Raw genomic sequence first — 19,780 nt, 5'->3', positions numbered from 1 at the left:
AGCACACACACACACACTAGGGACCCGGGGATCAGCTGGGGGTTAGGTGCCTTGCTCAAGGGCACATCAGTCATGTTGTGTCTGAGCTCTTAGGCATGTGTGATGTAACACACTAACAGCTGACCTACAAAACACGTAGCTTACACTGTACAGGCTTCAGGCCTTAGAAACCTAGTTGATGTTGGATCAATTACAATTACAATTGTATGGAGCCCTGATGATGGCATCCTCTATAAATAAAATTAATCCGTGGCCACACCTTATTAATGCATGGGAACGAGATGATTAAGCCTGTAGCCTGTAACCACACGCTCCTTCAGGAAATGGTCTCCTGAAGCCGAAGCGGCTCTCAGGGATTGTTTTGAGTCCACGGAATGGAGTTTACTGCAGGAGCCATACGGGGAGGACATTGAGGGGATTACGCGCTGCATGACGGACTACATGAACTTTTGCATGGACATTGTTGTTCCTGGGAAAAAGGTACACTGCATTGCTAACAACAAGCCCTGGATAACCAGCAATGTCAAAGGTCTGAATAAGAAGAGAGCCTTTAAAGACAACAACCAGGAGGAGCTTAGGAACGTACAGAAGGAGCTCAAAGTTCAATTGCGAGAGGCCAAGGAGTCCTACAGGGTGAAGGTGGAGCAGAAGTTAAGGGAGAATAGCATGAGGGAGGTATGGAATGGTATGAAGACCATTACAGGCTGTAAGCAGAGGATGGACAGTGCGTTAGATGGTGACGCAGAGAGATCCAATGAGTTCAACACAGATCAAGTTCACTGCAGATCAAGTTAGAGGTGAGCTGAGGAAACTCCACACAAGGAAGGCAGCTGGTCCGGACAAAGTACGTCCTAGATTACTTAGGTCCTGCGCTGCTGAGCGGGGGCACCCCTACAGCACATCTTCCATCTGAGTCTACGCTTCTTCTACATCTTCTCAGACCCCAGGTTCTACACACAATGGACCTCTTGCAGTTCGTCTACAGAGAGAAAGTGGGAGTGGAAGATGTCATGCTATACCTCTTCCATTGAGCCCACTCTTATCTGGACAAGGGTGGCTGTGCTGTAAGAGTCATGTTCTTTGATTTTTCCAGTGCCTTTAACACCATTCAGCCCCTCCAACTGAGAGACAAGCTGGTTAACATGCAAGTGGATCCACACCTGGTCTCCTTGATTACTGACTACCTCACTGGCAGACCTCAGTATGTCAGGCAGAAGGACTGTACATCAGAGACTGTGGTCCGCAGCACAGGAGCACCACAAGGGACTGTACTTTCCCCCTTTCTGTTGTGAGCGATGTGATGTGAGCGTCTGATTCCATCTCACTGGTACAGTCATACACTTTTTATGTCCAGTTAAACAATCACTGATAATGTTGAAGAACTAATGCACTGACTGATAAGATCATGCGACGACTAACAGGGTGTTTAAAGCTTTTAGCTGCTCTGGGCTGTGTTGAAGCTGCAGCTCCGAAATCTAGATTTACTTTAGCACTTCTTCCTCTTTGCAGTGCTTGTCCTTCTTTGTTGTTACCCTAAACGATGCAAATCAGATTTAATATAGAAACAAATGTGACGTAATTCAACAGTAAGCTGCACATCTTCTCTATCAGAACAAAACCTTGCATCGTCATTTTTTAATCTTTGAAAACAGCAGTTGTCGTTTTACATTGTGTCAAGAGTTTCATGATGAATGGACCAGTAGAAATGCTCCAAAATTAGTTTGGAAAAAAAAAAAACAACTTACATTTCTGCTAAAAGATTTTTTGGAGAAAAGAGGTTTTGTTCCAATAATGACAATATAAATCTTCTAAAGGCAGATACTCGCACATAGCCGGACTTGGGATGTGTTTTGACCACTTGTAGACTTTCTGTGTCTGGAATTTTGAAAGCGATGAAGTTAAAACAGCACAGATCAGGATGACCAAGGGCATGAGATGAGGAAGAGGAGTACAAAGCTATTGAAATTCTAATTTTGGAACACTTGGACCTCCGTTTTCTGCACCCGTGGACTAATTTTTGTATTGTTACTACTAATAAAAATAATAAAGAATACTACTATTAGTAGTTCTACAACTAATTATTAGTATTATAATTATAATACTAGTAATTATTATTATAATTATAATACTAATAATTATTATTATTATTTGTTGAAGTATCAGCAATAGTAATTGTAGTAGTAGGAGTAGTAGGAGTAGTATTAGTAGGAGTAGTAGTAGTAGTAATAGTAGTGGTAGCTGTATTAGTAGGAGGATTAGTAGTAATAGTAGTGGTAGCAGTATTAGTAAGAGTATTAGTAGTAGTGGTAGTAGCAGTGGTAGGTGTAGTGGTAGGTGTAGTAGTGGTAGTAGTGATAGTAGTAGTAGTGGTGGTATTAGTAGTAGTGATAGGTGTAGTAGTAGTAGTGGTAGGTGTAGTGCTAGTAGTAGTAGTAGTGGTGGTAGTCGTAGTAGTGGTAGTAGTAGTAGTGGTGGTGTAGTAGTGGTGGTAGGTGTAGTAGTGGTAGTAGTGATAGTAGTAGTAGTGGTGGTATTAGTAGTAGTGATAGGTGTAGTAGTAGTAGTGGTAGGTGTAGTGCTAGTAGTAGTAGTAGTGGTGGTAGTCGTAGTAGTGGTAGTAGTAGTAGTGGTGGTGTAGTAGTGGTGGTAGGTGTAGTAGTGGTAGTAGTTGTAGTATAATTTTGAATGTTGAATTATCATGATCTGTAGTACTTGTTCTTATTGTTGTTTTTTGTAGTTGTATTACTTATGATTAGTAATAGTATAGTCACTGCTATTACTGTGTTATAATCAGGGGTGAAAACAATGCTGAGAAGCTGTATTTAACTCAGATTATGATTACAAAGTAAGAGTGTCAATGAATTCAAAGAAACACATTCAATGAAATATAAAATCAATGAGTTACAGATAAAGAGCCAGCACCTCCTTTACATTGTTTTAAATTGTGTAAAACCACAACCTGTATGTAATACACAGAGGTGGACGAAGTACACAAATCAGGTACTTGAGGAGTTAAAGTAGATACCCAAGGTAAAATATTACTCCAGTAAAAGGTCCTTACTACAGTAAAGTCCTTACTCTAGACCTCAACTTGAGTAAAAGTACTAAAGTATTTGCCTTCAAATGTACTTAAGTATAAAGTAAAAGTACTAAAAGTAATTCTGGCTCTGATGGCCTGTTATCATTTTTATAACCAGACTAGCTTCATGAACTCATTTCAGGTGAAGGTCCTCCAGCGTCTCTCTTGGTAAACCAGTCTTTTAATAGAACGTCATTAATTAGTGACGCTGACGTCTATTAAAATGATCAGAAGCACAAAACACTGAAGGTAAACAGTTTCCATCAGGGAGAACCGAGTGGCTCTGAAATCACTTTTTACACACAAGCAAAGTTTCAGTTTCAGATTTATTTACAACTTAGTTCCAAGTTTAAGTTGAATAAAAACTGGCTTTAAACTCAGGATCACAGATGAGCTCCTTTACTGTGTTGATCTGTAGGCCTCTGTTCATAAACATGATTGGTGCTCTGGCTTTGCACTTCTTTCGTTTTGACATGTTATGTTTTTATACACACAGAAACCAAAAGGAACGACAGATTTCTCAGAATGTGGTAGAGGAAAAAGTCGGATATTAGACTCTGAAATGTAGTGGAGTGAAAGGAAAAAGTCGCCCAAAATGGAAAAACTACAGTAACGAATTACATTTACTGAGTTACTGTCCACCACTGGTAATACAACAGCATGGCTCCACAATGAAAGACTCCAGGTGCTAAACTGACCTGCCTGCACTACAGATCTGTCACCCTGTGAAAACATTTGTTGCATTATGAAGCAAAAATATGAGGAAGAAGGAGCTGAAATCCTTTATCAAGCAAGATTGAGACCATTTCATGTTCAAACCTTTCAAAACAGCAGTGTCTCCTGAGTCCCAAGCGCTTACAGAGTGTTGATATGAGAAGAGGTGATGAAACACAGTGGTAAACATGTCCCTGTCCCAACTTTTATGAAACATGCTCCTGGAATCAAATTCAAACTGGTCAAAATGGTAATTTTCAACATTTGATATTCTGTCTTTGTACTATTTTCAAATAAATATTGGGTTTAATGATTTGAAACGAATTGCATTCTACTTTTATTTACATTTTGCCTGGCATCCCAACTTTTTTGCAAGCAGGGTTGTAGATAAATAAGAGCATACATACTTAATCTCTAACATGGCCTGGGACTTTTGGCAGACCCAAAGTTTTATTACACACTTCTATACACCAAGAATAGTTCAGCCAGTGTGCATTGAAGTTGCTGAAGTTCCTGAATAGAAAGCCTTAGTATGTAATAAGCCTGAGATTTTAAGAGGTTGAGGAAATTTGGTGGTCCTTCATTGTCCAGGCACAGACAGGGGAGAGATGTAGAGGTCAGATTGATGTTACACACTGAGGTGAAAGTTCTTGAATGAAAGGAACCTAATGCTTCATCATCCACTGAATGGACACATGATCTCTGATGTAGGTGAGAAGCTGAGTCAGAACTGGAGCTCCAACAGTCTATTAGACAGTGAGAACTTCTGCCTCCACAGCAACTTGTTTCTGTGTGGATAGAGAAGGTCTCACTATCAGATGGGCTGGTGATGAGCTCCAGTTCTGTCTCAGCTTCTCACCTTCATCAGGTCCTGCACTCAAGAGCTTTCCCTTCAGTGTGTAACATCAGTCTCTCCACAGTAATGTTGATGTTCTCGCTCAGCTAAACATCTGGTCAGTTTCATTCTGATTGGATATCTACACATCCGTGTGCATGTAGTTTTGTTTATCAATTGTAATCAGACCAATGCGAAATGTATTTTTCCCAACCTGTTGTTTTTCCATTCACAGTTAAAACAATAACCTTCCTTAGAGTGAAATACTCACCGGCCACTTTATTAGATACACTTGTTCAGTTGTTTGTTAACACCAATACCAATAGCTAATCAGCCAATCACATGGCTGCAGCTCAGTGCATTTAGGCATGTAGAGGTGGTCAAGACAACCTGCTGAAGTGCAGACCGAGCATCAGAACGGGGAAGAAAGGGGATTTAAGGGACTTTGAACGTGGCGTGGTTGTTGGTGCCAGACGGGCTGGTCTGAGTATTTCAGAAACTGCTGATCTACTGGGATTTTCACGCACAACCATCTCCAGGGTTTACAGAGAATGGTCCAAAAAAGAGGAAATATCCAGTGAGCGGTCAGTTGTGTGGACGAAAATGCCTTGTTGATGTGAGAGGTCAGAGAAAGGGCAGACTGGTTCCAGATGATAAAACGACAACAGGAACTCAAATAACCAAACAAAATCTCTGAGGAACGTTTCCAACACCTTGTTGAAAGTCTGACACGAAGAATTAAAGCAGTTCTGAAGGCAAAAGGGGGTCCAACCTTTTACTAGCACCTGATAAACCTAATAAAGTGGCCAGTGAGTGTATAGCCTACACATAGTCTTTATATTCATAAAAAAGTCATATCATGACATCATTCAAGATATTTCTCTGAAGTATTTAGAAGCTCTTAAGCAAGAAATCCTCAAATAAACACTGATTTGTTTCCCTCAGACCGAACTTAAAACAACATCTGAGGTCGGTTGGTTAACATTGGCGGTTCTTCATCATGTTAAACTATGATATACTCCAGACTCTCAGACGACAGGTTAAAGTCTGGCTTGGGAGATTCCTTCACGCCGTTCATGACACTAGAGCTCAAAACCCAACATCGCTCTATCTTTGTCTAAGCAGACAGCTTTCAACATTTTTTACTTTTCTTTTTATTACTGTACATTCTGTCTCCATAAATGTGCACTAATACTACTACACACAAGATGGGTAGACTAAACACATCGACACGCTGTTCGTATCATCAACCCACACTGTTGTGTGAATGTGAGTGCACACTCAGCTTCAATATCACTGTATCACTATCACTGTTTGTATCTATGGAATACAATAACAATATAAATGACTCACTGGAAATGTTTGCAATGCATTGCTTTATTTGAATCCACAGCATAAAATAAGCATTAATAATATTTATATACTGTATAGAAGCTTGAGCACTTAAGTCGAATTTATCTTAATGATGTTATTTTTCTCTGCAGAGATTTTTGTCATGAACTGCTGATAAAATCCTGTGATGACTGAATGGGAGTGTAAAGCTTTCAGCTGCTCTGTTTGCTGCAGCTGGGCTGTGTTGAAGCTGCAGCTCAGATCTAGATTTCCTGCAGGTCTTTCTTGCAGAGTCTGCCCATGCTCTTCGTTTTAACCCTGAGAGATGCGAATCAGATTTAATACAGAAATAAATGATAAGACAATATACATCATATCGTCTCTATCAGAACAAACCCTTGCATCTCCACTCTTTCAATATGATTTGAAACAGCAGCTTTTGATTGTGCCAAAACCTCACTATGACTGGACCAATAGAAATGCTGTAAAATCTCATAACATCCACTCACGTTGAACTCAGGAAAGTTTTTTCTCCTCATGAAAAGTTCACATGTTGGAGACGCAAGGTTTTGTTCCGACTGTGATGATCTATGTCTTCGAAAGGCAGATTCTCACACAAAGCCTGTCTTTGGGCAGCTGGGATGTGTTTTTACAGCTTCTAGTATTTCTTTGTCTGGAATTTCAAAGGTGACGAAGCTGAAACAGCAGTTATCAGGATGACCCTCGATACTATGAGCTGAGGAAGAGGAGAAGAAAGATTTTCAGCTCTTCTAATAACAAAAAACTAACATCTGCATTTTCTGCACACCATTTTCACTGTTAATATTAATGATAAAAATGGTTGTAAGATGCTTATAATAATAAAATGATTGACACTTTCTTTTAATATTGTTGATTACCAGCAGGAGTTGTTCTTATTGTTATTGTAGTACAGCTAATTATTATCAGCAGTAGTACAGCCACTGTCAGTTACTATAAGATAAGCTATTTAACTGAAATTATCAATAAAAAGTCATTTAATTCATTTTATTTAATTAACTCTCACATTAACAAAGAAATTGTACATACTAATACATTAATGTATTTATGCATATGTGTGTGTGTGTGTGTGTGTGTGTGTATATATATATATATATATATATATATATATATATATATATATATATATATATATATATATATATTTATTATTTTTTATTTATTTATTTATTTTTTTAAAGATTTTCAACAGCAAAGTCAGCACATCCATTTTAATCTTAAAACATTGTTAACTTTAGTGCTGGGTACAAATCACCTCCTCCATCACCCAGACTGGCCAACCTGCCTCGTCTTAACACCAGAACTATGAGAATATTACTGTTATTAATAGTCAGAACTGTTTCTTCCACAAAACATAATCTAGCATAGTTGTGGGCTGTTAGTCCACTGATATGAATTTGATTGGATGTTGTAATTAAAACACCAAATGAGTGAGAACTGAACTGCTTCAGAAGAGACCGAGAAGAAGAAAGGCGTCTCCTGCAGCTTTAAAATAGTTCTTACAAAAGTCTGAATTACAAGATGTAAGGAGCTTTTATCATTTGGAAATGTAATGTAAAAGAGTAGAAGTGTTCAGTTTCACATACACTGAAGTACAGATTTACCAAATGAGGACTTACAGTAAGAAAGTGTAATTACTCGAGTAATCTTTCACCCCTGATTATAATGTGTCTGGATCTGACTGGAAAGATACAAAGTGTGTTAAACTCACGCTGAGCGTTTGACGAGACGGTCATCAGCAGGACCAGCCCCAGCACCAAACACACACAGCTCATCTTCATCTCCATCTTCTCTGCAGGCGTCTGAAGCTCTGAATGCTCCTCTCTCTGTCTTTATCTCGTTTTTGAGCTGCTGAGACTCTCACTTTCTCTTTTATAGCTCATTTTCAGTCCTTTATTAAAGGCTCTGCCCCCCACGGCCTCCCCCTTCACCACATCTTCATCTCAGAGCTCAGAGCAGAAGCTTTAGTATGAAGACGACCCATGATGATAGCAGCTCTGATGTATCTGATAAGCTCAGTTGCTGCAACCCTGTGACGCAGTTTATTCATTATGCAATAACTCATTAAAACACCTCGACATTCAGTAAATTAAATCAAAACTACTGGATTACGTCTCCAAACATGTGTAGATACTCCTAATTAGTGTATTTGGCAACTCCTACTGCTAACAGATGCATGAAATAAAGTATACAGCCAGGCGACCTTCATAGACCGACACTGGCAGTAGACTGAGTCGTACTGAAGAGCTCAGACACTTTCCGCACAGCTGTGTCTCAAGATGACGCCGGTCCAAAATATCGGTTTGTCGAATTTCTGCTCTAGTACAGCTGCCCTGCTCACATTTCAGCATTACTGCAAGGTTGGAACATCTAGGAGCAACAACAGCCCAACGGGGTGGAATGACTAAATTCAAAACCTCATAGCACATAAAACTCTTCTGTCAAGTCTCCTGAAATGAATGGAAGTGAGAACATAGAGATACATTCCTTATATCTACAAAATGAAGTGAAGTTCTTGGCATCACATCAAAAAAAGTCTTTCAAGGTATTTCTCTGAAGCATTTAGTAGTTCTCAAGCAGGATATCCTCACGAGTGCTGAGGGCAGTTTCCCACAGTCTGAGGCTGGTTGGTCAACACTGGTGGTTCTTGGTGATGCTAAACCATGAAATATTTGAGACTCTCTGACGGCAGGTTAAAGTCTGGGTTTCGAGACTAACCTTTCACCTGCTTCAGAACCTAAACCCAACATCACTACATGTTTTTATAAGCAGACTTTGTCTATTCCGTCTACATAAACATGCGCATTATGAGATGATTGTACTAAACACACTAAGCATCATCCAATCATTACACACTGTTTTGTGGTTGTGAATGTGAATGAACACAAGCCTCTACAGTATCACTACTATATCACTCTCCCTGCATCACTCTCTTATATAATATCCATGTAATAATATGACAAAATGAGTGACTCACTTGAAATGTATGTAATGCATTGCTTTATTTGGATCCACAGCATTAAATAAGCATTAATAGTATTGAAAAAATAAAAACATTGTTTATTGCATTGCCTGTTTACTGCAGCTCTGAAATCTAATTCGTCTACATGATGTTTTTTTTCTCTACAGAGATTTTTATCATACACTGTTTTGTTAAACCATCACTGATAACACTGAAAAAGCAAAGCGCTGGTTGATAAAATCCCGTGATGATTAAAGGGGAGTGTGAAGCTTTTAGCTGCTCTGTTTGCTGCGGCTGGGTTCTGTTGAAGCTGCAGCTGTGACATGGGTTTCCTGCAGGTTCTTCTTGCATAATCTGCCCCTCGGAGTTGTAATCCTGAAATACAGCACAAACAGAGTCTCATCTACTGATATTAAGTAGCAAATCAGATTTAATATAGAAATAAATGTGTTAACGTTACATATTAAAGCAGTAAACCAGGTAACGTCCCTATCAGAAGAAAACCTCTCTGTTTAACACGATTTGTAAACAGCTGCTGTCGTTTACATTGCGCCAAAATCTCATGATGAATGGTCCAATAGAAACGCTCCAAAATAGCTTGGACAAATCTCATTACCATAACTGACATTAACGTTAGGAAAGTTTTGTCCTGTTTTCCTGAGATACGAGGTTTTATTCTGACAGCGATGATGAAAATCTTCTAAAGGCAGATACTCACACAAAGCCTTGCTTTGAGCACCTGGAATCTATTTTTTCAACTTCTAGTATTTCTTTGTCTGGAATTTCAAAAGTGACGAAGTTGAAACAGCAGTTAACAGGATGACCCTCGAGACCATGAGCTGAGGAAGAGGAGAAGAAAGATTTTCATTTTTTAACAAAAAATCTTAAAATATGGTTATAATTATAAAAATAATGAATAACTTGGTTCTTCTTATTATTGGCATTAGCAGTAGTATGAATTATTATTTTTAGTAATGTCACTGTTATTACAGTATTACTATCTGTCTACTTTGTAAAAGCAGCTATATAAGTGTAACATTATTATTATTAATAATTCATTATTTATATATATATATATATATATATATATATATATATATATATATATATATATATATATATATATGTATGTATATATATATATATATGTATGTATATATATATGTATGTATATATATATATGTATTTAACTGAAATTATGATCACAAAGTAACGGTCTCATATTAATATATTTCTATTCAAACATATTCAATCAAATACAAATCAAAATATGCCAATAGAAAAGTCAGTACATCCTTTTTATTGTTTCGACACATTAAATCAACTTCAGTGTTGGGTTTTCCTCACACTCTCCATCACCCAGACTAGCACATCTGCCTCATCACTGCAAATCACTACAAATCAAACTCACTGTTATTCATAATCACAACAGTTTCTCCCACAAAACACTTATTGTGTAAAATGTGTAAGGCGTATGAACAGTTTTTTCTCTAGGAAACGTAATTGAGAGAGTACAAATATTCAATTACTATAATACTTAAGTACAAATCCTCCAAAATAATACTTCAGTATAGTAAGAAAATACAGTTACTCGAGTTTTTTGCACCCCTGATTATAGTGTGTTAATCTGCGTCTGGATCTGACTTTGAAGCTAGAAAACGTGTTAAACTCACGGTTAGCATCTGAGGAGACGGTCATCAGCAGGACCAGCCCCAGCACCAAACACACACAGCTCATCTTCATCTCCATCTTCTCTGCAGGCATCTGAAGCTCTGAATGCTCCTCTCTCTGTCTTTATCTGAGTTTTGAGCTGATGAGACTCTAACTTTCTCTTTTATAGCTCATTTTTAGTCCTTTATTAAAGGCTTTGCCCCCCACGGCCTCCCCCTTCACCACATCTTCATCTCAGAGCTCAGAGCAGAAGCTCTAGTATGAAGATGACCCATGATGATAGCAGCTCTGATGTATCTGATAAGCTCAGTGCACAAGCCATCAGACAGTTGCTGCAACCCTGTGACGCAGTTTATTCATTATGCAATAACTCATTAAAACACCTTGACATTCAGTAAATTAAATCAAAACTACTAGATTACGTCTCCAAACATGTGTAGATACTCCTAATTAGTGTATTTGGCAACTCCTACTGCTAACAGATGCATGAAATAAAGTATACAGCCAGGCGACCTTCATAGACCGACACTGGCAGTAGACTGAGTCGTACTGAAGAGCTCAGACACTTTCCACACAGCTGTGTCTCAAGATGACGCCGGTCCAAAATATCGGTTTGTCGAATTTCTGCTCTAGTACAGCTGCCCTGCTCACATGTCAGCATTACTGCAAGGTTGGAACATCTAGGAGCAGCAACAGCCCAACGGGGTGGAAAGACTAAATTCAAAACCTCATAGCACATAAAACTCTTCTGTCAAGTCTCCTGAAATGAATGGAAGCTGTAATAAAGGCAATGAGTGCCGACTAAATACTGGACAACGTGATATTCAGCTTTTGAGGATTCTTTGTAATCTATCATAATAGTACATGGACCACAGAAACAGCATGAGCACAGTACTCAGACTCCATCATGCAGTGGAGGTTGAGGACTGTAGATGAGGGGGTGATGATAAAATCTGACATTTGGGCCTCTCAGTGGAGAATCAGTTCAGAAGGTTTCATCTCATTTTGATTCCCAGCAGAGCTACAGTGGAGACAGGAGCCCAGCAACTGTGGAGGCTGGTACTTGTTAACTTGGTCCCCAGAAAGCACACACACACACACACACACACACACACTAGATGAGCAAGCTCACGAGTTCATTATTAAATAGAAGAATAAATAAGCAAACAATGAAATATTTAAAGACATTTTGTGACCCATCACTGTCCAGACAGGGGCGGGCAGGGATAGAGAGGCCAGATTGATGTTACACATTGAAGTGAAAGTTCTTGAGTGCAGGAAACCTGAACTTTCTTGGTCTTCCTCATCCACTGAAAGGACACATGATCTCTGATGAAGGTGAGAAGCTGAGACAGTACTGGAGCTCCAACAGTCTGTTAGACAGTGAGAGCTTCTGCCTCCACAGCAACATGTTTCTGTGTGGATAGAGAAGGTCTCATTATCAGATGGGCTGTTGATGAGCTCCAGTTCTGTCTCAGCTTCTCACCTTCATCAGGTCCTGCACGCCAGACCTTTCCCTTCAGTGCGTAACATCAGTCTCTCCACAGTAATGTTGATGTTCTCGCTCAGCTCCTTGTCAGGTGATGGTTTCTCCTCAGCCAAAACTGAGGTGCCCTCAACTATAAGGATTTTGTTTCTTTCTGATTGGCTCTCCACACCTCTGTGTGCTTGCAGTTCTGTTTACTGGTTGTAATCAGTCCAGTGATAAATGCATGTCCAATTTTATGTTCTGTACATAGTGAGAACATCACAGGTTCAGACGGAGATACATTCCTTATATTTACAAAATGAAGTTCTTGGTATCACATCAAAAAAAGTCTTTCAAGGTATTTCTCTGAAGCATTTAGTAGTTCTCAAGCAGGATATCCTCACGAGTGCTGAGGGCAGTTTCCCACAGTCTGAGGCTGGTTGGTCAACACTGGTGGTTCTTGGTGATGCTAAACCATGAAATATTTGAGACCCTCTGACGGCAGGTTAAAGTCTGGGTTTCGAGACTAACCTTTCACCTGCTTCAGAACCTAAACCCAACATCACTACTTGTTTTTATAAGCAGACTTTGTCTATTCCGTCTACATAAACATGCGCATTATGAGATGATTGTACTAAACACACTAAGCATCATCCAATCATTACACACTGTTTTGTGGTTGTGAATGTGAATGAACACACAGCCTCTACAGTATCACTACTATATCACTCTCCCTGCATCACTCTCTTATATAATATCCATGTAATAATATGACAAAATGAGTGACTCACTTGAAATGTATGTAATGCATTGCTTTATTTGAATCCACAGCATTAAATAAGCATTAATAGTATTGAAAAAATAAAAACATTGCTTATTGCATTGCCTGTTTTCTGCAGCTCTGAAATCTAATTCGTCTACATGATGTTTTTTTCTCTACAGAGATTTTTATCATACACTGTTTTGTTAAACCATCACTGATAACACTGAAAAAGCAAAGCGCTGATTGATAAAATCCCGTGATCATTAAAGGGGAGTGTGAAGCTTTTAGCTGCTCTGTTTGCTGCGGCTGGGTTCTGTTGAAGCTGCAGCTCTTAGATCTAGATTTAGTGCAGGTTCTTCTTGCAGTATTGGCCCCTCGGAGTTGTAATCCTGAAATACAGCACAAACAGAGTCTCATCTACTGATATTAAGTAGCAAATCAGATTTAATATAGAAATAAATGTGTTAACATATTAAAGCAGTAAACCAGGTAACGTCCCTATCAGAAGAAAACCTCTCTGTTTAACACGATTTGTAAACAGCTGCTGTCGTTTACATTGCGCCAAAATCTCATGATGAATGGTCCAATAGAAATCCTCCAAAATTAGCTTGGACAAATCTCATTACCATAACTAAAATTAACGTTAGGAAAGTTTTGTCCTGTTTTCCTGAGATACGAGGTTTTATTCTGACAGCGATGATGAAAATCTTCTAAAGGCAGATACTCACACAAAGCCTGTCTTTGGGCAGCTGGAATCTGTTTTTACAACTTCTAGTATTTCTTTGTCTGGAATTTTAAAAGTGACGAAGTTGAAACAGCAGTGAACAGGCTGACCAACACCATCTGAGGAAGAGAAGAAGATTTTAATTTTTTAACAAAAAATCTTAAAATATGGTTATGATTATGAAAAAAAATAACTTGGTTCTTCTTATTATTGGCATTAGCAGTAGTATGAATTATTATTTTTAGTAATGTCACTGTTATTACAGTATTAATATCTGAGAAACTACTTTGGAAAAGGAGCTAGATAAGTGTAACATTATTATTTATTTATTTATTTAACTGAAATTATGATCACAAAGTAACGGTCTCATATTAATACATTTCTATTCAAACATATTCAATCAAATACAAATCAAAATATGCCAATAGAAAAGTCAGTACATCCTTTTTATTGTTTTGAAACATTAAATCAGCTTCAGTGTTGGGTTTTCCTCACACTCTCCATCACCCAGACTAGCACATCTGCCTCATCACTACAAATCACTACAAATCAAACTCACTGTTATTCATAATCACAACAGTTTCTCCCACAAAACACTGATTAGCAGAGTTGTGGGCAATTGATATGAATTTGTTTGGATGTTTAATCAACCAAAATCAATCCTGTGGGATCTCAAATGACGGACAAGAGCCAGAGAAAAAGAGAACCATCTCCTGCACTTGGAGATGTATAACGACTATTTTGGAAGTACAAATTAAAATGTGTAAGGAGTATAAACAGTTTTTTCTCTAGGAAACGTAATTTAGAGAGTACAAATATTCAATTACTATAATACTCAAGTACAAATCAGTACAAGTACAAAGAAAACGCGTTAAACTCACTGGTAGCGTCTGAGGAGACGGTCATCAGCAGCACCAGCCCCAGTACCAAACACACACAGCTCATCTTCATCTCCATCTTCTCTGCAGGCGTCTGAAGCTCTGAATGCTCCTCTCTCTGTCTTTATCTCGTTTTTGAGCTGCTGAGACTCTCACTTTCTCTTTTATAACTCATTTTCAGTCCTTTATTAAAGGCTCTGCCCCCCACGGCCTCCCCCTTCACCACATCTTCATCTCAGAGCTCAGAGCAGAAGCTCTAGTATGAAGATGACCCATGATGATAGCAGCTCTGATGTATCTGATAAGCTCAGTGCACAAGCCATCAGACAGTTGCTGCAACCCTGTGACGCAGTTTATTCATTATGCAATAACTCATTAAAACACCTTGACATTCAGTAAATTAAATCAAAACTACTGGATTACGTCTCCAAACATGTGTAGATACTCCTAATTAGTGTATTTGGCAACTCCTACTGCTAACAGATGCATGAAATAAAGTATACAGCCAGGCGACCTTCATAGACCGACACTGGCAGTAGACTGAGTCGTACTGAAGAGCTCAGACACTTTCCACACAGCTGTGTCTCAAGATGACGCCGGTCCAAAATATCGGTTTGTCAAATTTCTGCTCTAGTACAGCTGCCCTGCTCACATGTCAGCATTACTGCAAGGTTGGAACATCTAGGAGCAGCAACAGCCCAACGGGGTGGAATGACTAAATTCAAAACCTCATAGCACATAAAACTCTTCTGTCAAGTCTCCTGAAATGAATGGAAGCTGTAATAAAGGCAATGAGTGCCGACTAAATATGGACAACGTGATATTCAGCTTTTGAGGATTCTTTGTAATCTATCATAATAGTACATGGACCACAGAAACAGCATGAGCACAGTACTCAGACTCCGTGATGCAGTGGAGGTTGAGGACTGTAGATGAGGGGGTGATGATAAAATCTGACATTTGGGCCTCTCAGTGGAGAATCAGTTCAGAAGGTTTCATCTCATTTTGATTCCCAGCAGAGCTACAGTGGAGACAGGAGCCCAGCAACTGTGGAGGCTGGTACTTGTTAACTTGGTCTCCAGAAAGCACACACACACACACACACACACACACACACACACACACACACACACTAGAAGAGCAAGCTCACGAGTTCATTATTAAATAGAAGAATAAATAAGCAAACAATGAAATATTTAAAGACATTTTGTGACCCATCACTGTCCAGACAGGGGCGGGCAGGGATAGAGAGGCCAGATTGATGTTACACATTGAAGTGAAAGTTCTTGAGTGCAGGAAACCTGAACTTTCTTGGTCTTCCTCATCCACTGAAAGGACACATGATCTCTGATGAAGGTGAGAAGCTGAGACAGTACTGGAGCTCCAACAGTCTGTTAGACAGTGAGAGCTTCTGCCTCCACAGCAACATGTTTCTGTGTGGATAGAGAAGGTCTCATTATCAGATGGGCTGTTGATGAGCTCCAGTTCTGTCTCAGCTTCTCACCTTCATCAGGTCCTGCACGCCAGACCTTTCCCTTCAGTGCGTAACATCAGTCTCTCCACAGTAATGTTGATGTTCTCGCTCAGCTCCTTGTCAGGTGATGGTTTCTCCTCAGCCAAAACTGAGGTGCCCTCAACTATAAGGATTTTGTTTCTTTCTGATTGGCTCTCCACACCTCTGTGTGCTTGCAGTTCTGATTACTGGTTGTAATCAGTCCAGTGATAAATGCATGTCCAATTTTATGTTCTGTACATAGTGAGAACATCACAGGTTCAGACGGAGATACATTCCTTATATTTACAAAATGAAGTTCTTGGTATCACATCAAAAAAAGTCTTTCAAGGTATTTCTCTGAAGCATTTAGTAGTTCTCAAGCAGGATATCCTCACGAGTGCTGAGGGCAGTTTCCCACAGTCTGAGGCTGGTTGGTCAACACTGGTGGTTCTTGGTGATGCTAAACCATGAAATATTTGAGACCCTCTGACGGCAGGTTAAAGTCTGGGTTTCGAGACTAACCTTTCACCTGCTTCAGAACCTAAACCCAACATCACTACATGTTTTTATAAGCAGACTTTGTCTATTCCGTCTACATAAACATGCGCATTATGAGATGATTGTACTAAACACACTAAGCATCATCCAATCATTACACACTGTTTTGTGGTTGTGAATGTGAATGAACACACAGCCTCTACAGTATCACTACTATATCACTCTCCTGCATCACTCTCTTATATAATATCCATGTAATAATATGACAAAATGAGTGACTCACTTGAAATGTATGTAATGCATTGCTTTATTTGAATCCACAGCATTAAATAAGCATTAATAGTATTGAAAAAATAAAAACATTGCTTATTGCATTGCCTGTTTTCTGCAGCTCTGAAATCTAATTCGTCTACATGATGTTTTTTTCTCTACAGAGATTTTTATCATACACTGTTTTGTTAAACCATCACTGATAATACTGAAAAAGCAAAGCGCTGGTTGATAAAATCCCGTGATCATTAAAGGGGAGTGTGAAGCTTTTAGCTGCTCTGTTTGCTGCGGCTGGGTTCTGTTGAAGCTGCAGCTCTGAGATCTAGTTTTGCTTCAGGTTCTTCTTGCAGTATTTGCCCCTTGGAGTTGTAAACCTGAAATACAGCACAAACAGAGTCTCATCTACTGATATTAAGTAGCAAATCAGATTTAATATAGAAATAAATGTGTTAACATATTAAAGCAGTAAACCAGGTAACGTCCCTATCAGAAGAAAACCTCTCTGTTTAACACGATTTGTAAACAGCTGCTGTCGTTTACATTGTGCCAAAATCTCATGATGAATGGTCCAATAGAAACGCCCCAAATTAGCTTGGACAAATCTCATTACCATAACTAACATTAACGTTAGGAAAGTTTTGTCCTGTTTTCCTGAGATACGAGGTTTTATTCTGACAGCGATGATGAAAATCTTCTAAAGGCAGATACTCACACAAAGCCTTCGTTTGGGCAGCTGGAATGTGTTTTTATAACTTTTAGTATTTCTTTGTCTGGAATTTTAAAAGTGACGAAGCTGAAACAGCAGATATCAGGATGACCAAGAGCATCTGAGGAAGAGGAAGAAAGATTTTCATTTTTTAACAACAAATCTTAAAATATGGTTATAATTATGAAAATAACGAATAACTTGGTTCTTCTTATTATTGGCATTAGCAGTAGTATGAATTATTATTTTTAGTAATGTCACTGTTATTACAGTATTACTATCTGACTACTTTGTAAAAGCAGCTATATAAGTGTAACATTATTATTATTTTCAATTAATTATTTATTTATATATATATATTTTTTTTTTTATTTAACTGAAATTATGATCACAAAGTAACAGTCTCATATTAATACATTTCTATTCAAACATATTCAATCAAATACAAATCAAAATATGCCAATAGAAAAGTCAGTACATCCTTTTTATTGTTTTGAAACATTAAATCAGCTTCAGTGTTGGGTTTTCCTCACACTCTCCATCACCCAGACTAGCACATCTGCCTCATCACTACAAATCACTACAAATCAAACTCACTGTTATTCATAATCACAACTGTTTCTCCCACAGAACACTGATTAGCAGAGTTGTAGGCTATTGATATGAATTTGTTTGGATGTTTAATCAACCAAAATCAATCCTGTGGGATCTCAACTGACGGACAAGAACCAGAGAAAAAGAGAACCATCTCCTGCACTTGGAGATGTATAACAACTATTTTGGAAGTACAAATTAAAATGTTTAAGGTATGAACAGTTTTTTCTCTAGTAAATGTAATTGATAGAGTACAAATATTCAATTACTATAATACTTAAGTACAAATCCTCCAAAATAATACTTCAGTATAGTAAGAAAATACAGTTACTCAAGTTTTCTCCACCCCTGATTATAGTGTGTTAATCTGCGTCTGGATCTCCAAGTAAAGCTTAAAAGCGTGTTAAACTCACACTGAGCATCTGAGGAGACGGTCATCAGCAGCACCAGCCCCAGCACCAAACACACACAGCTCATCTTCATCTCCATCTTCTCTGCAGGCGTCTGAAGCTCTGAATGCTCCTCTCTCTGTCTTTATCTGAGCTTTGAGCTGCTGAGACTCTCACTTTCTCTTTTATAGCTCATTTTCAGTCCTTTATTAAAGGCTCTGCCCCCCACAGCCTCTTTGTTTCACCACATCTTCCTCTCAGAGCTCAGAGCAGAAGCTCTAGTATGAAGATGACCCATGATGATAGCAGCTCTGATGTATCTGATAAGCTCAGTGCACTAAACACCAGACAGTGGCTGAAAACCTGTGATGCACAAAAACCTATTAACACACCTTTAGGTTCAGTAGATTAAATCAGAAGTTCTTCACAGCACCTCCAAACATGTGTAGACACTCCTTCTAAACAGCTTTGCTGGCAACACCCACAGATGCATAACGCATACAGCATCAGCATAATACTCAGATCTTGGGTTGAAGATGAGGGTGTGATGTTCAAGGCCTTTCAGTGGAGGAATCAGTTAAGAATGTTGTGTCTGACTGAGTTTGATTCTCAGCAGAGAAGTAACTGTGGAGGCTGGTACTTGTTAACTTGGTCCCCAGAAAACATGCATTAGAAAGGCACACTCATTAATTAATTATTTAATAGAATAAATATGTAAATAAGTAATTCATCAAAGAAATATTGTGACTTTTCACTGCTCAGACAACGGCAGGGTGGTGGTAGTGTGGATAGATAGATAGATAGATAGATAGATAGATAGATAGATAGATAGATAGATAGATAGATAGATAGACAGACAGACAGACAGACAGACAGACAGACAGACAGACAGACAGACAGATAGATAGATAGATAGATAGATAGATAGATCAGTCTCTCTACAGTATTGTTAATAGTCTCTCTCAGCTAAACACCCTCTGGTCAGGTGTCGGTGGCTCCTCAGTCAGATCTCAGGTGCCCACAACTATCAGGATTTTCAGTTCCTTTTCTGACTGGATGTCCACACCTCAGTGAGCATGCTGTTGTGTGCATGTTTACTGTTTGTAGTCCACTTTTGCAAGGAAGTGTATGCTCTGCACACAGGTAGAACAAAGAACCTCTTCAGAGTGAGATACAGTCTCTATATTTATTTTTAAAAAGTAATTAAGCAGTTGAAGGTATTTCCTTGAAGGATTTAGCATCTCTTAAGAAAGATGCCCTTACGTTTGCCAATTTGTCTCCCATAGACCAAACTTAAACAGCCTGTTTGGTTTGTTGGTGAGTCTAATGGGCCTTTTTGTCAGTATTGGTGATTGTTAAAAGA

General features: G+C 38.7%; 3 protein-coding genes across 3 annotated transcripts; all 3 read right to left on the bottom strand.

Moving 5' to 3' along the window:
* Positions 1–5,986: 5,986 nt before the first annotated feature.
* On the bottom strand, positions 5,987–7,882 carry LOC108428098 (C-C motif chemokine 14-like). The gene is made up of 3 exons (XM_017698815.1): positions 7,711–7,882; positions 6,576–6,696; positions 5,987–6,278 (listed from the first exon to the last, which is right to left on the bottom strand). Exons 1-3 carry the CDS (start codon positions 7,784–7,786, stop codon positions 6,224–6,226), a joined length of 252 nt encoding a protein of 83 aa, XP_017554304.1. The 5' UTR covers positions 7,787–7,882; the 3' UTR covers positions 5,987–6,223.
* A 1,100-nt stretch (positions 7,883–8,982) lies between these two features.
* On the bottom strand, positions 8,983–10,830 carry LOC108428096 (C-C motif chemokine 14-like). Its single transcript, XM_017698814.2, has 3 exons — positions 10,635–10,830; positions 9,680–9,800; positions 8,983–9,336 (listed from the first exon to the last, which is right to left on the bottom strand). Exons 1-3 carry the CDS (start codon positions 10,723–10,725, stop codon positions 9,234–9,236), a joined length of 315 nt encoding a protein of 104 aa, XP_017554303.1. The 5' UTR covers positions 10,726–10,830; the 3' UTR covers positions 8,983–9,233.
* A 2,757-nt stretch (positions 10,831–13,587) lies between these two features.
* On the bottom strand, positions 13,588–18,584 carry LOC108428094 (C-C motif chemokine 4 homolog). The gene is made up of 5 exons (XM_017698812.2): positions 18,442–18,584; positions 17,441–17,555; positions 17,061–17,102; positions 14,469–14,587; positions 13,588–13,706 (listed from the first exon to the last, which is right to left on the bottom strand). The coding sequence occupies exons 1-5, from the start codon at positions 18,515–18,517 to the stop codon at positions 13,588–13,590; spliced, it is 471 nt and encodes a 156-aa protein (XP_017554301.2). The 5' UTR covers positions 18,518–18,584.
* Between the last annotated feature and the right edge of the window lie 1,196 nt (positions 18,585–19,780).

This window comes from Pygocentrus nattereri, chromosome 8, assembly GCF_015220715.1.
Source record: "Pygocentrus nattereri isolate fPygNat1 chromosome 8, fPygNat1.pri, whole genome shotgun sequence".
NCBI classification, from domain to species: domain Eukaryota; kingdom Metazoa; phylum Chordata; class Actinopteri; order Characiformes; family Serrasalmidae; genus Pygocentrus; species Pygocentrus nattereri.
The sequence above is the reverse complement of the archived record's forward strand: the minus strand, read 5'-3'. Positions and strand labels throughout refer to the sequence as shown.

Coding starts and splice junctions, on each gene's coding strand:
- LOC108428098 (XM_017698815.1), bottom strand. CDS start 7,786: ATGGAGATGAAGATGAGCTGTGTGTGTTTGGTGCTGGGGCTGGTCCTG. Junction 6,697..7,710: donor CGTCTCGTCAAACGCTCAGC/GTGAGTTTAACA, acceptor CCTCTTCCTCAG/CTCATAGTATCGAGGGTCAT. Junction 6,279..6,575: donor TGCCCAAAGACAGGCTTTGT/GTGAGAATCTGC, acceptor CGCATCTCTCAG/GGTTAAAACGAAGAGCATGG.
- LOC108428096 (XM_017698814.2), bottom strand. CDS start 10,725: ATGCCTGCAGAGAAGATGGAGATGAAGATGAGCTGTGTGTGTTTGGTG. Junction 9,801..10,634: donor CGTCTCCTCAGATGCTAACC/GTGAGTTTAACA, acceptor CCTCTTCCTCAG/CTCATGGTCTCGAGGGTCAT. Junction 9,337..9,679: donor TGCTCAAAGCAAGGCTTTGT/GTGAGTATCTGC, acceptor GCTGTATTTCAG/GATTACAACTCCGAGGGGCA.
- LOC108428094 (XM_017698812.2), bottom strand. CDS start 18,517: ATGGAGATGAAGATGAGCTGTGTGTGTTTGGTGCTGGGGCTGGTGCTG. Junction 17,556..18,441: donor CGTCTCCTCAGATGCTCAGT/GTGAGTTTAACA, acceptor CCTCTTCCTCAG/ATGCTCTTGGTCATCCTGAT. Junction 14,588..17,060: donor TACTGCAAGAAGAACCTGAA/GCAAAACTAGAT, acceptor AACGAGATAAAG/ACAGAGAGAGGAGCATTCAG.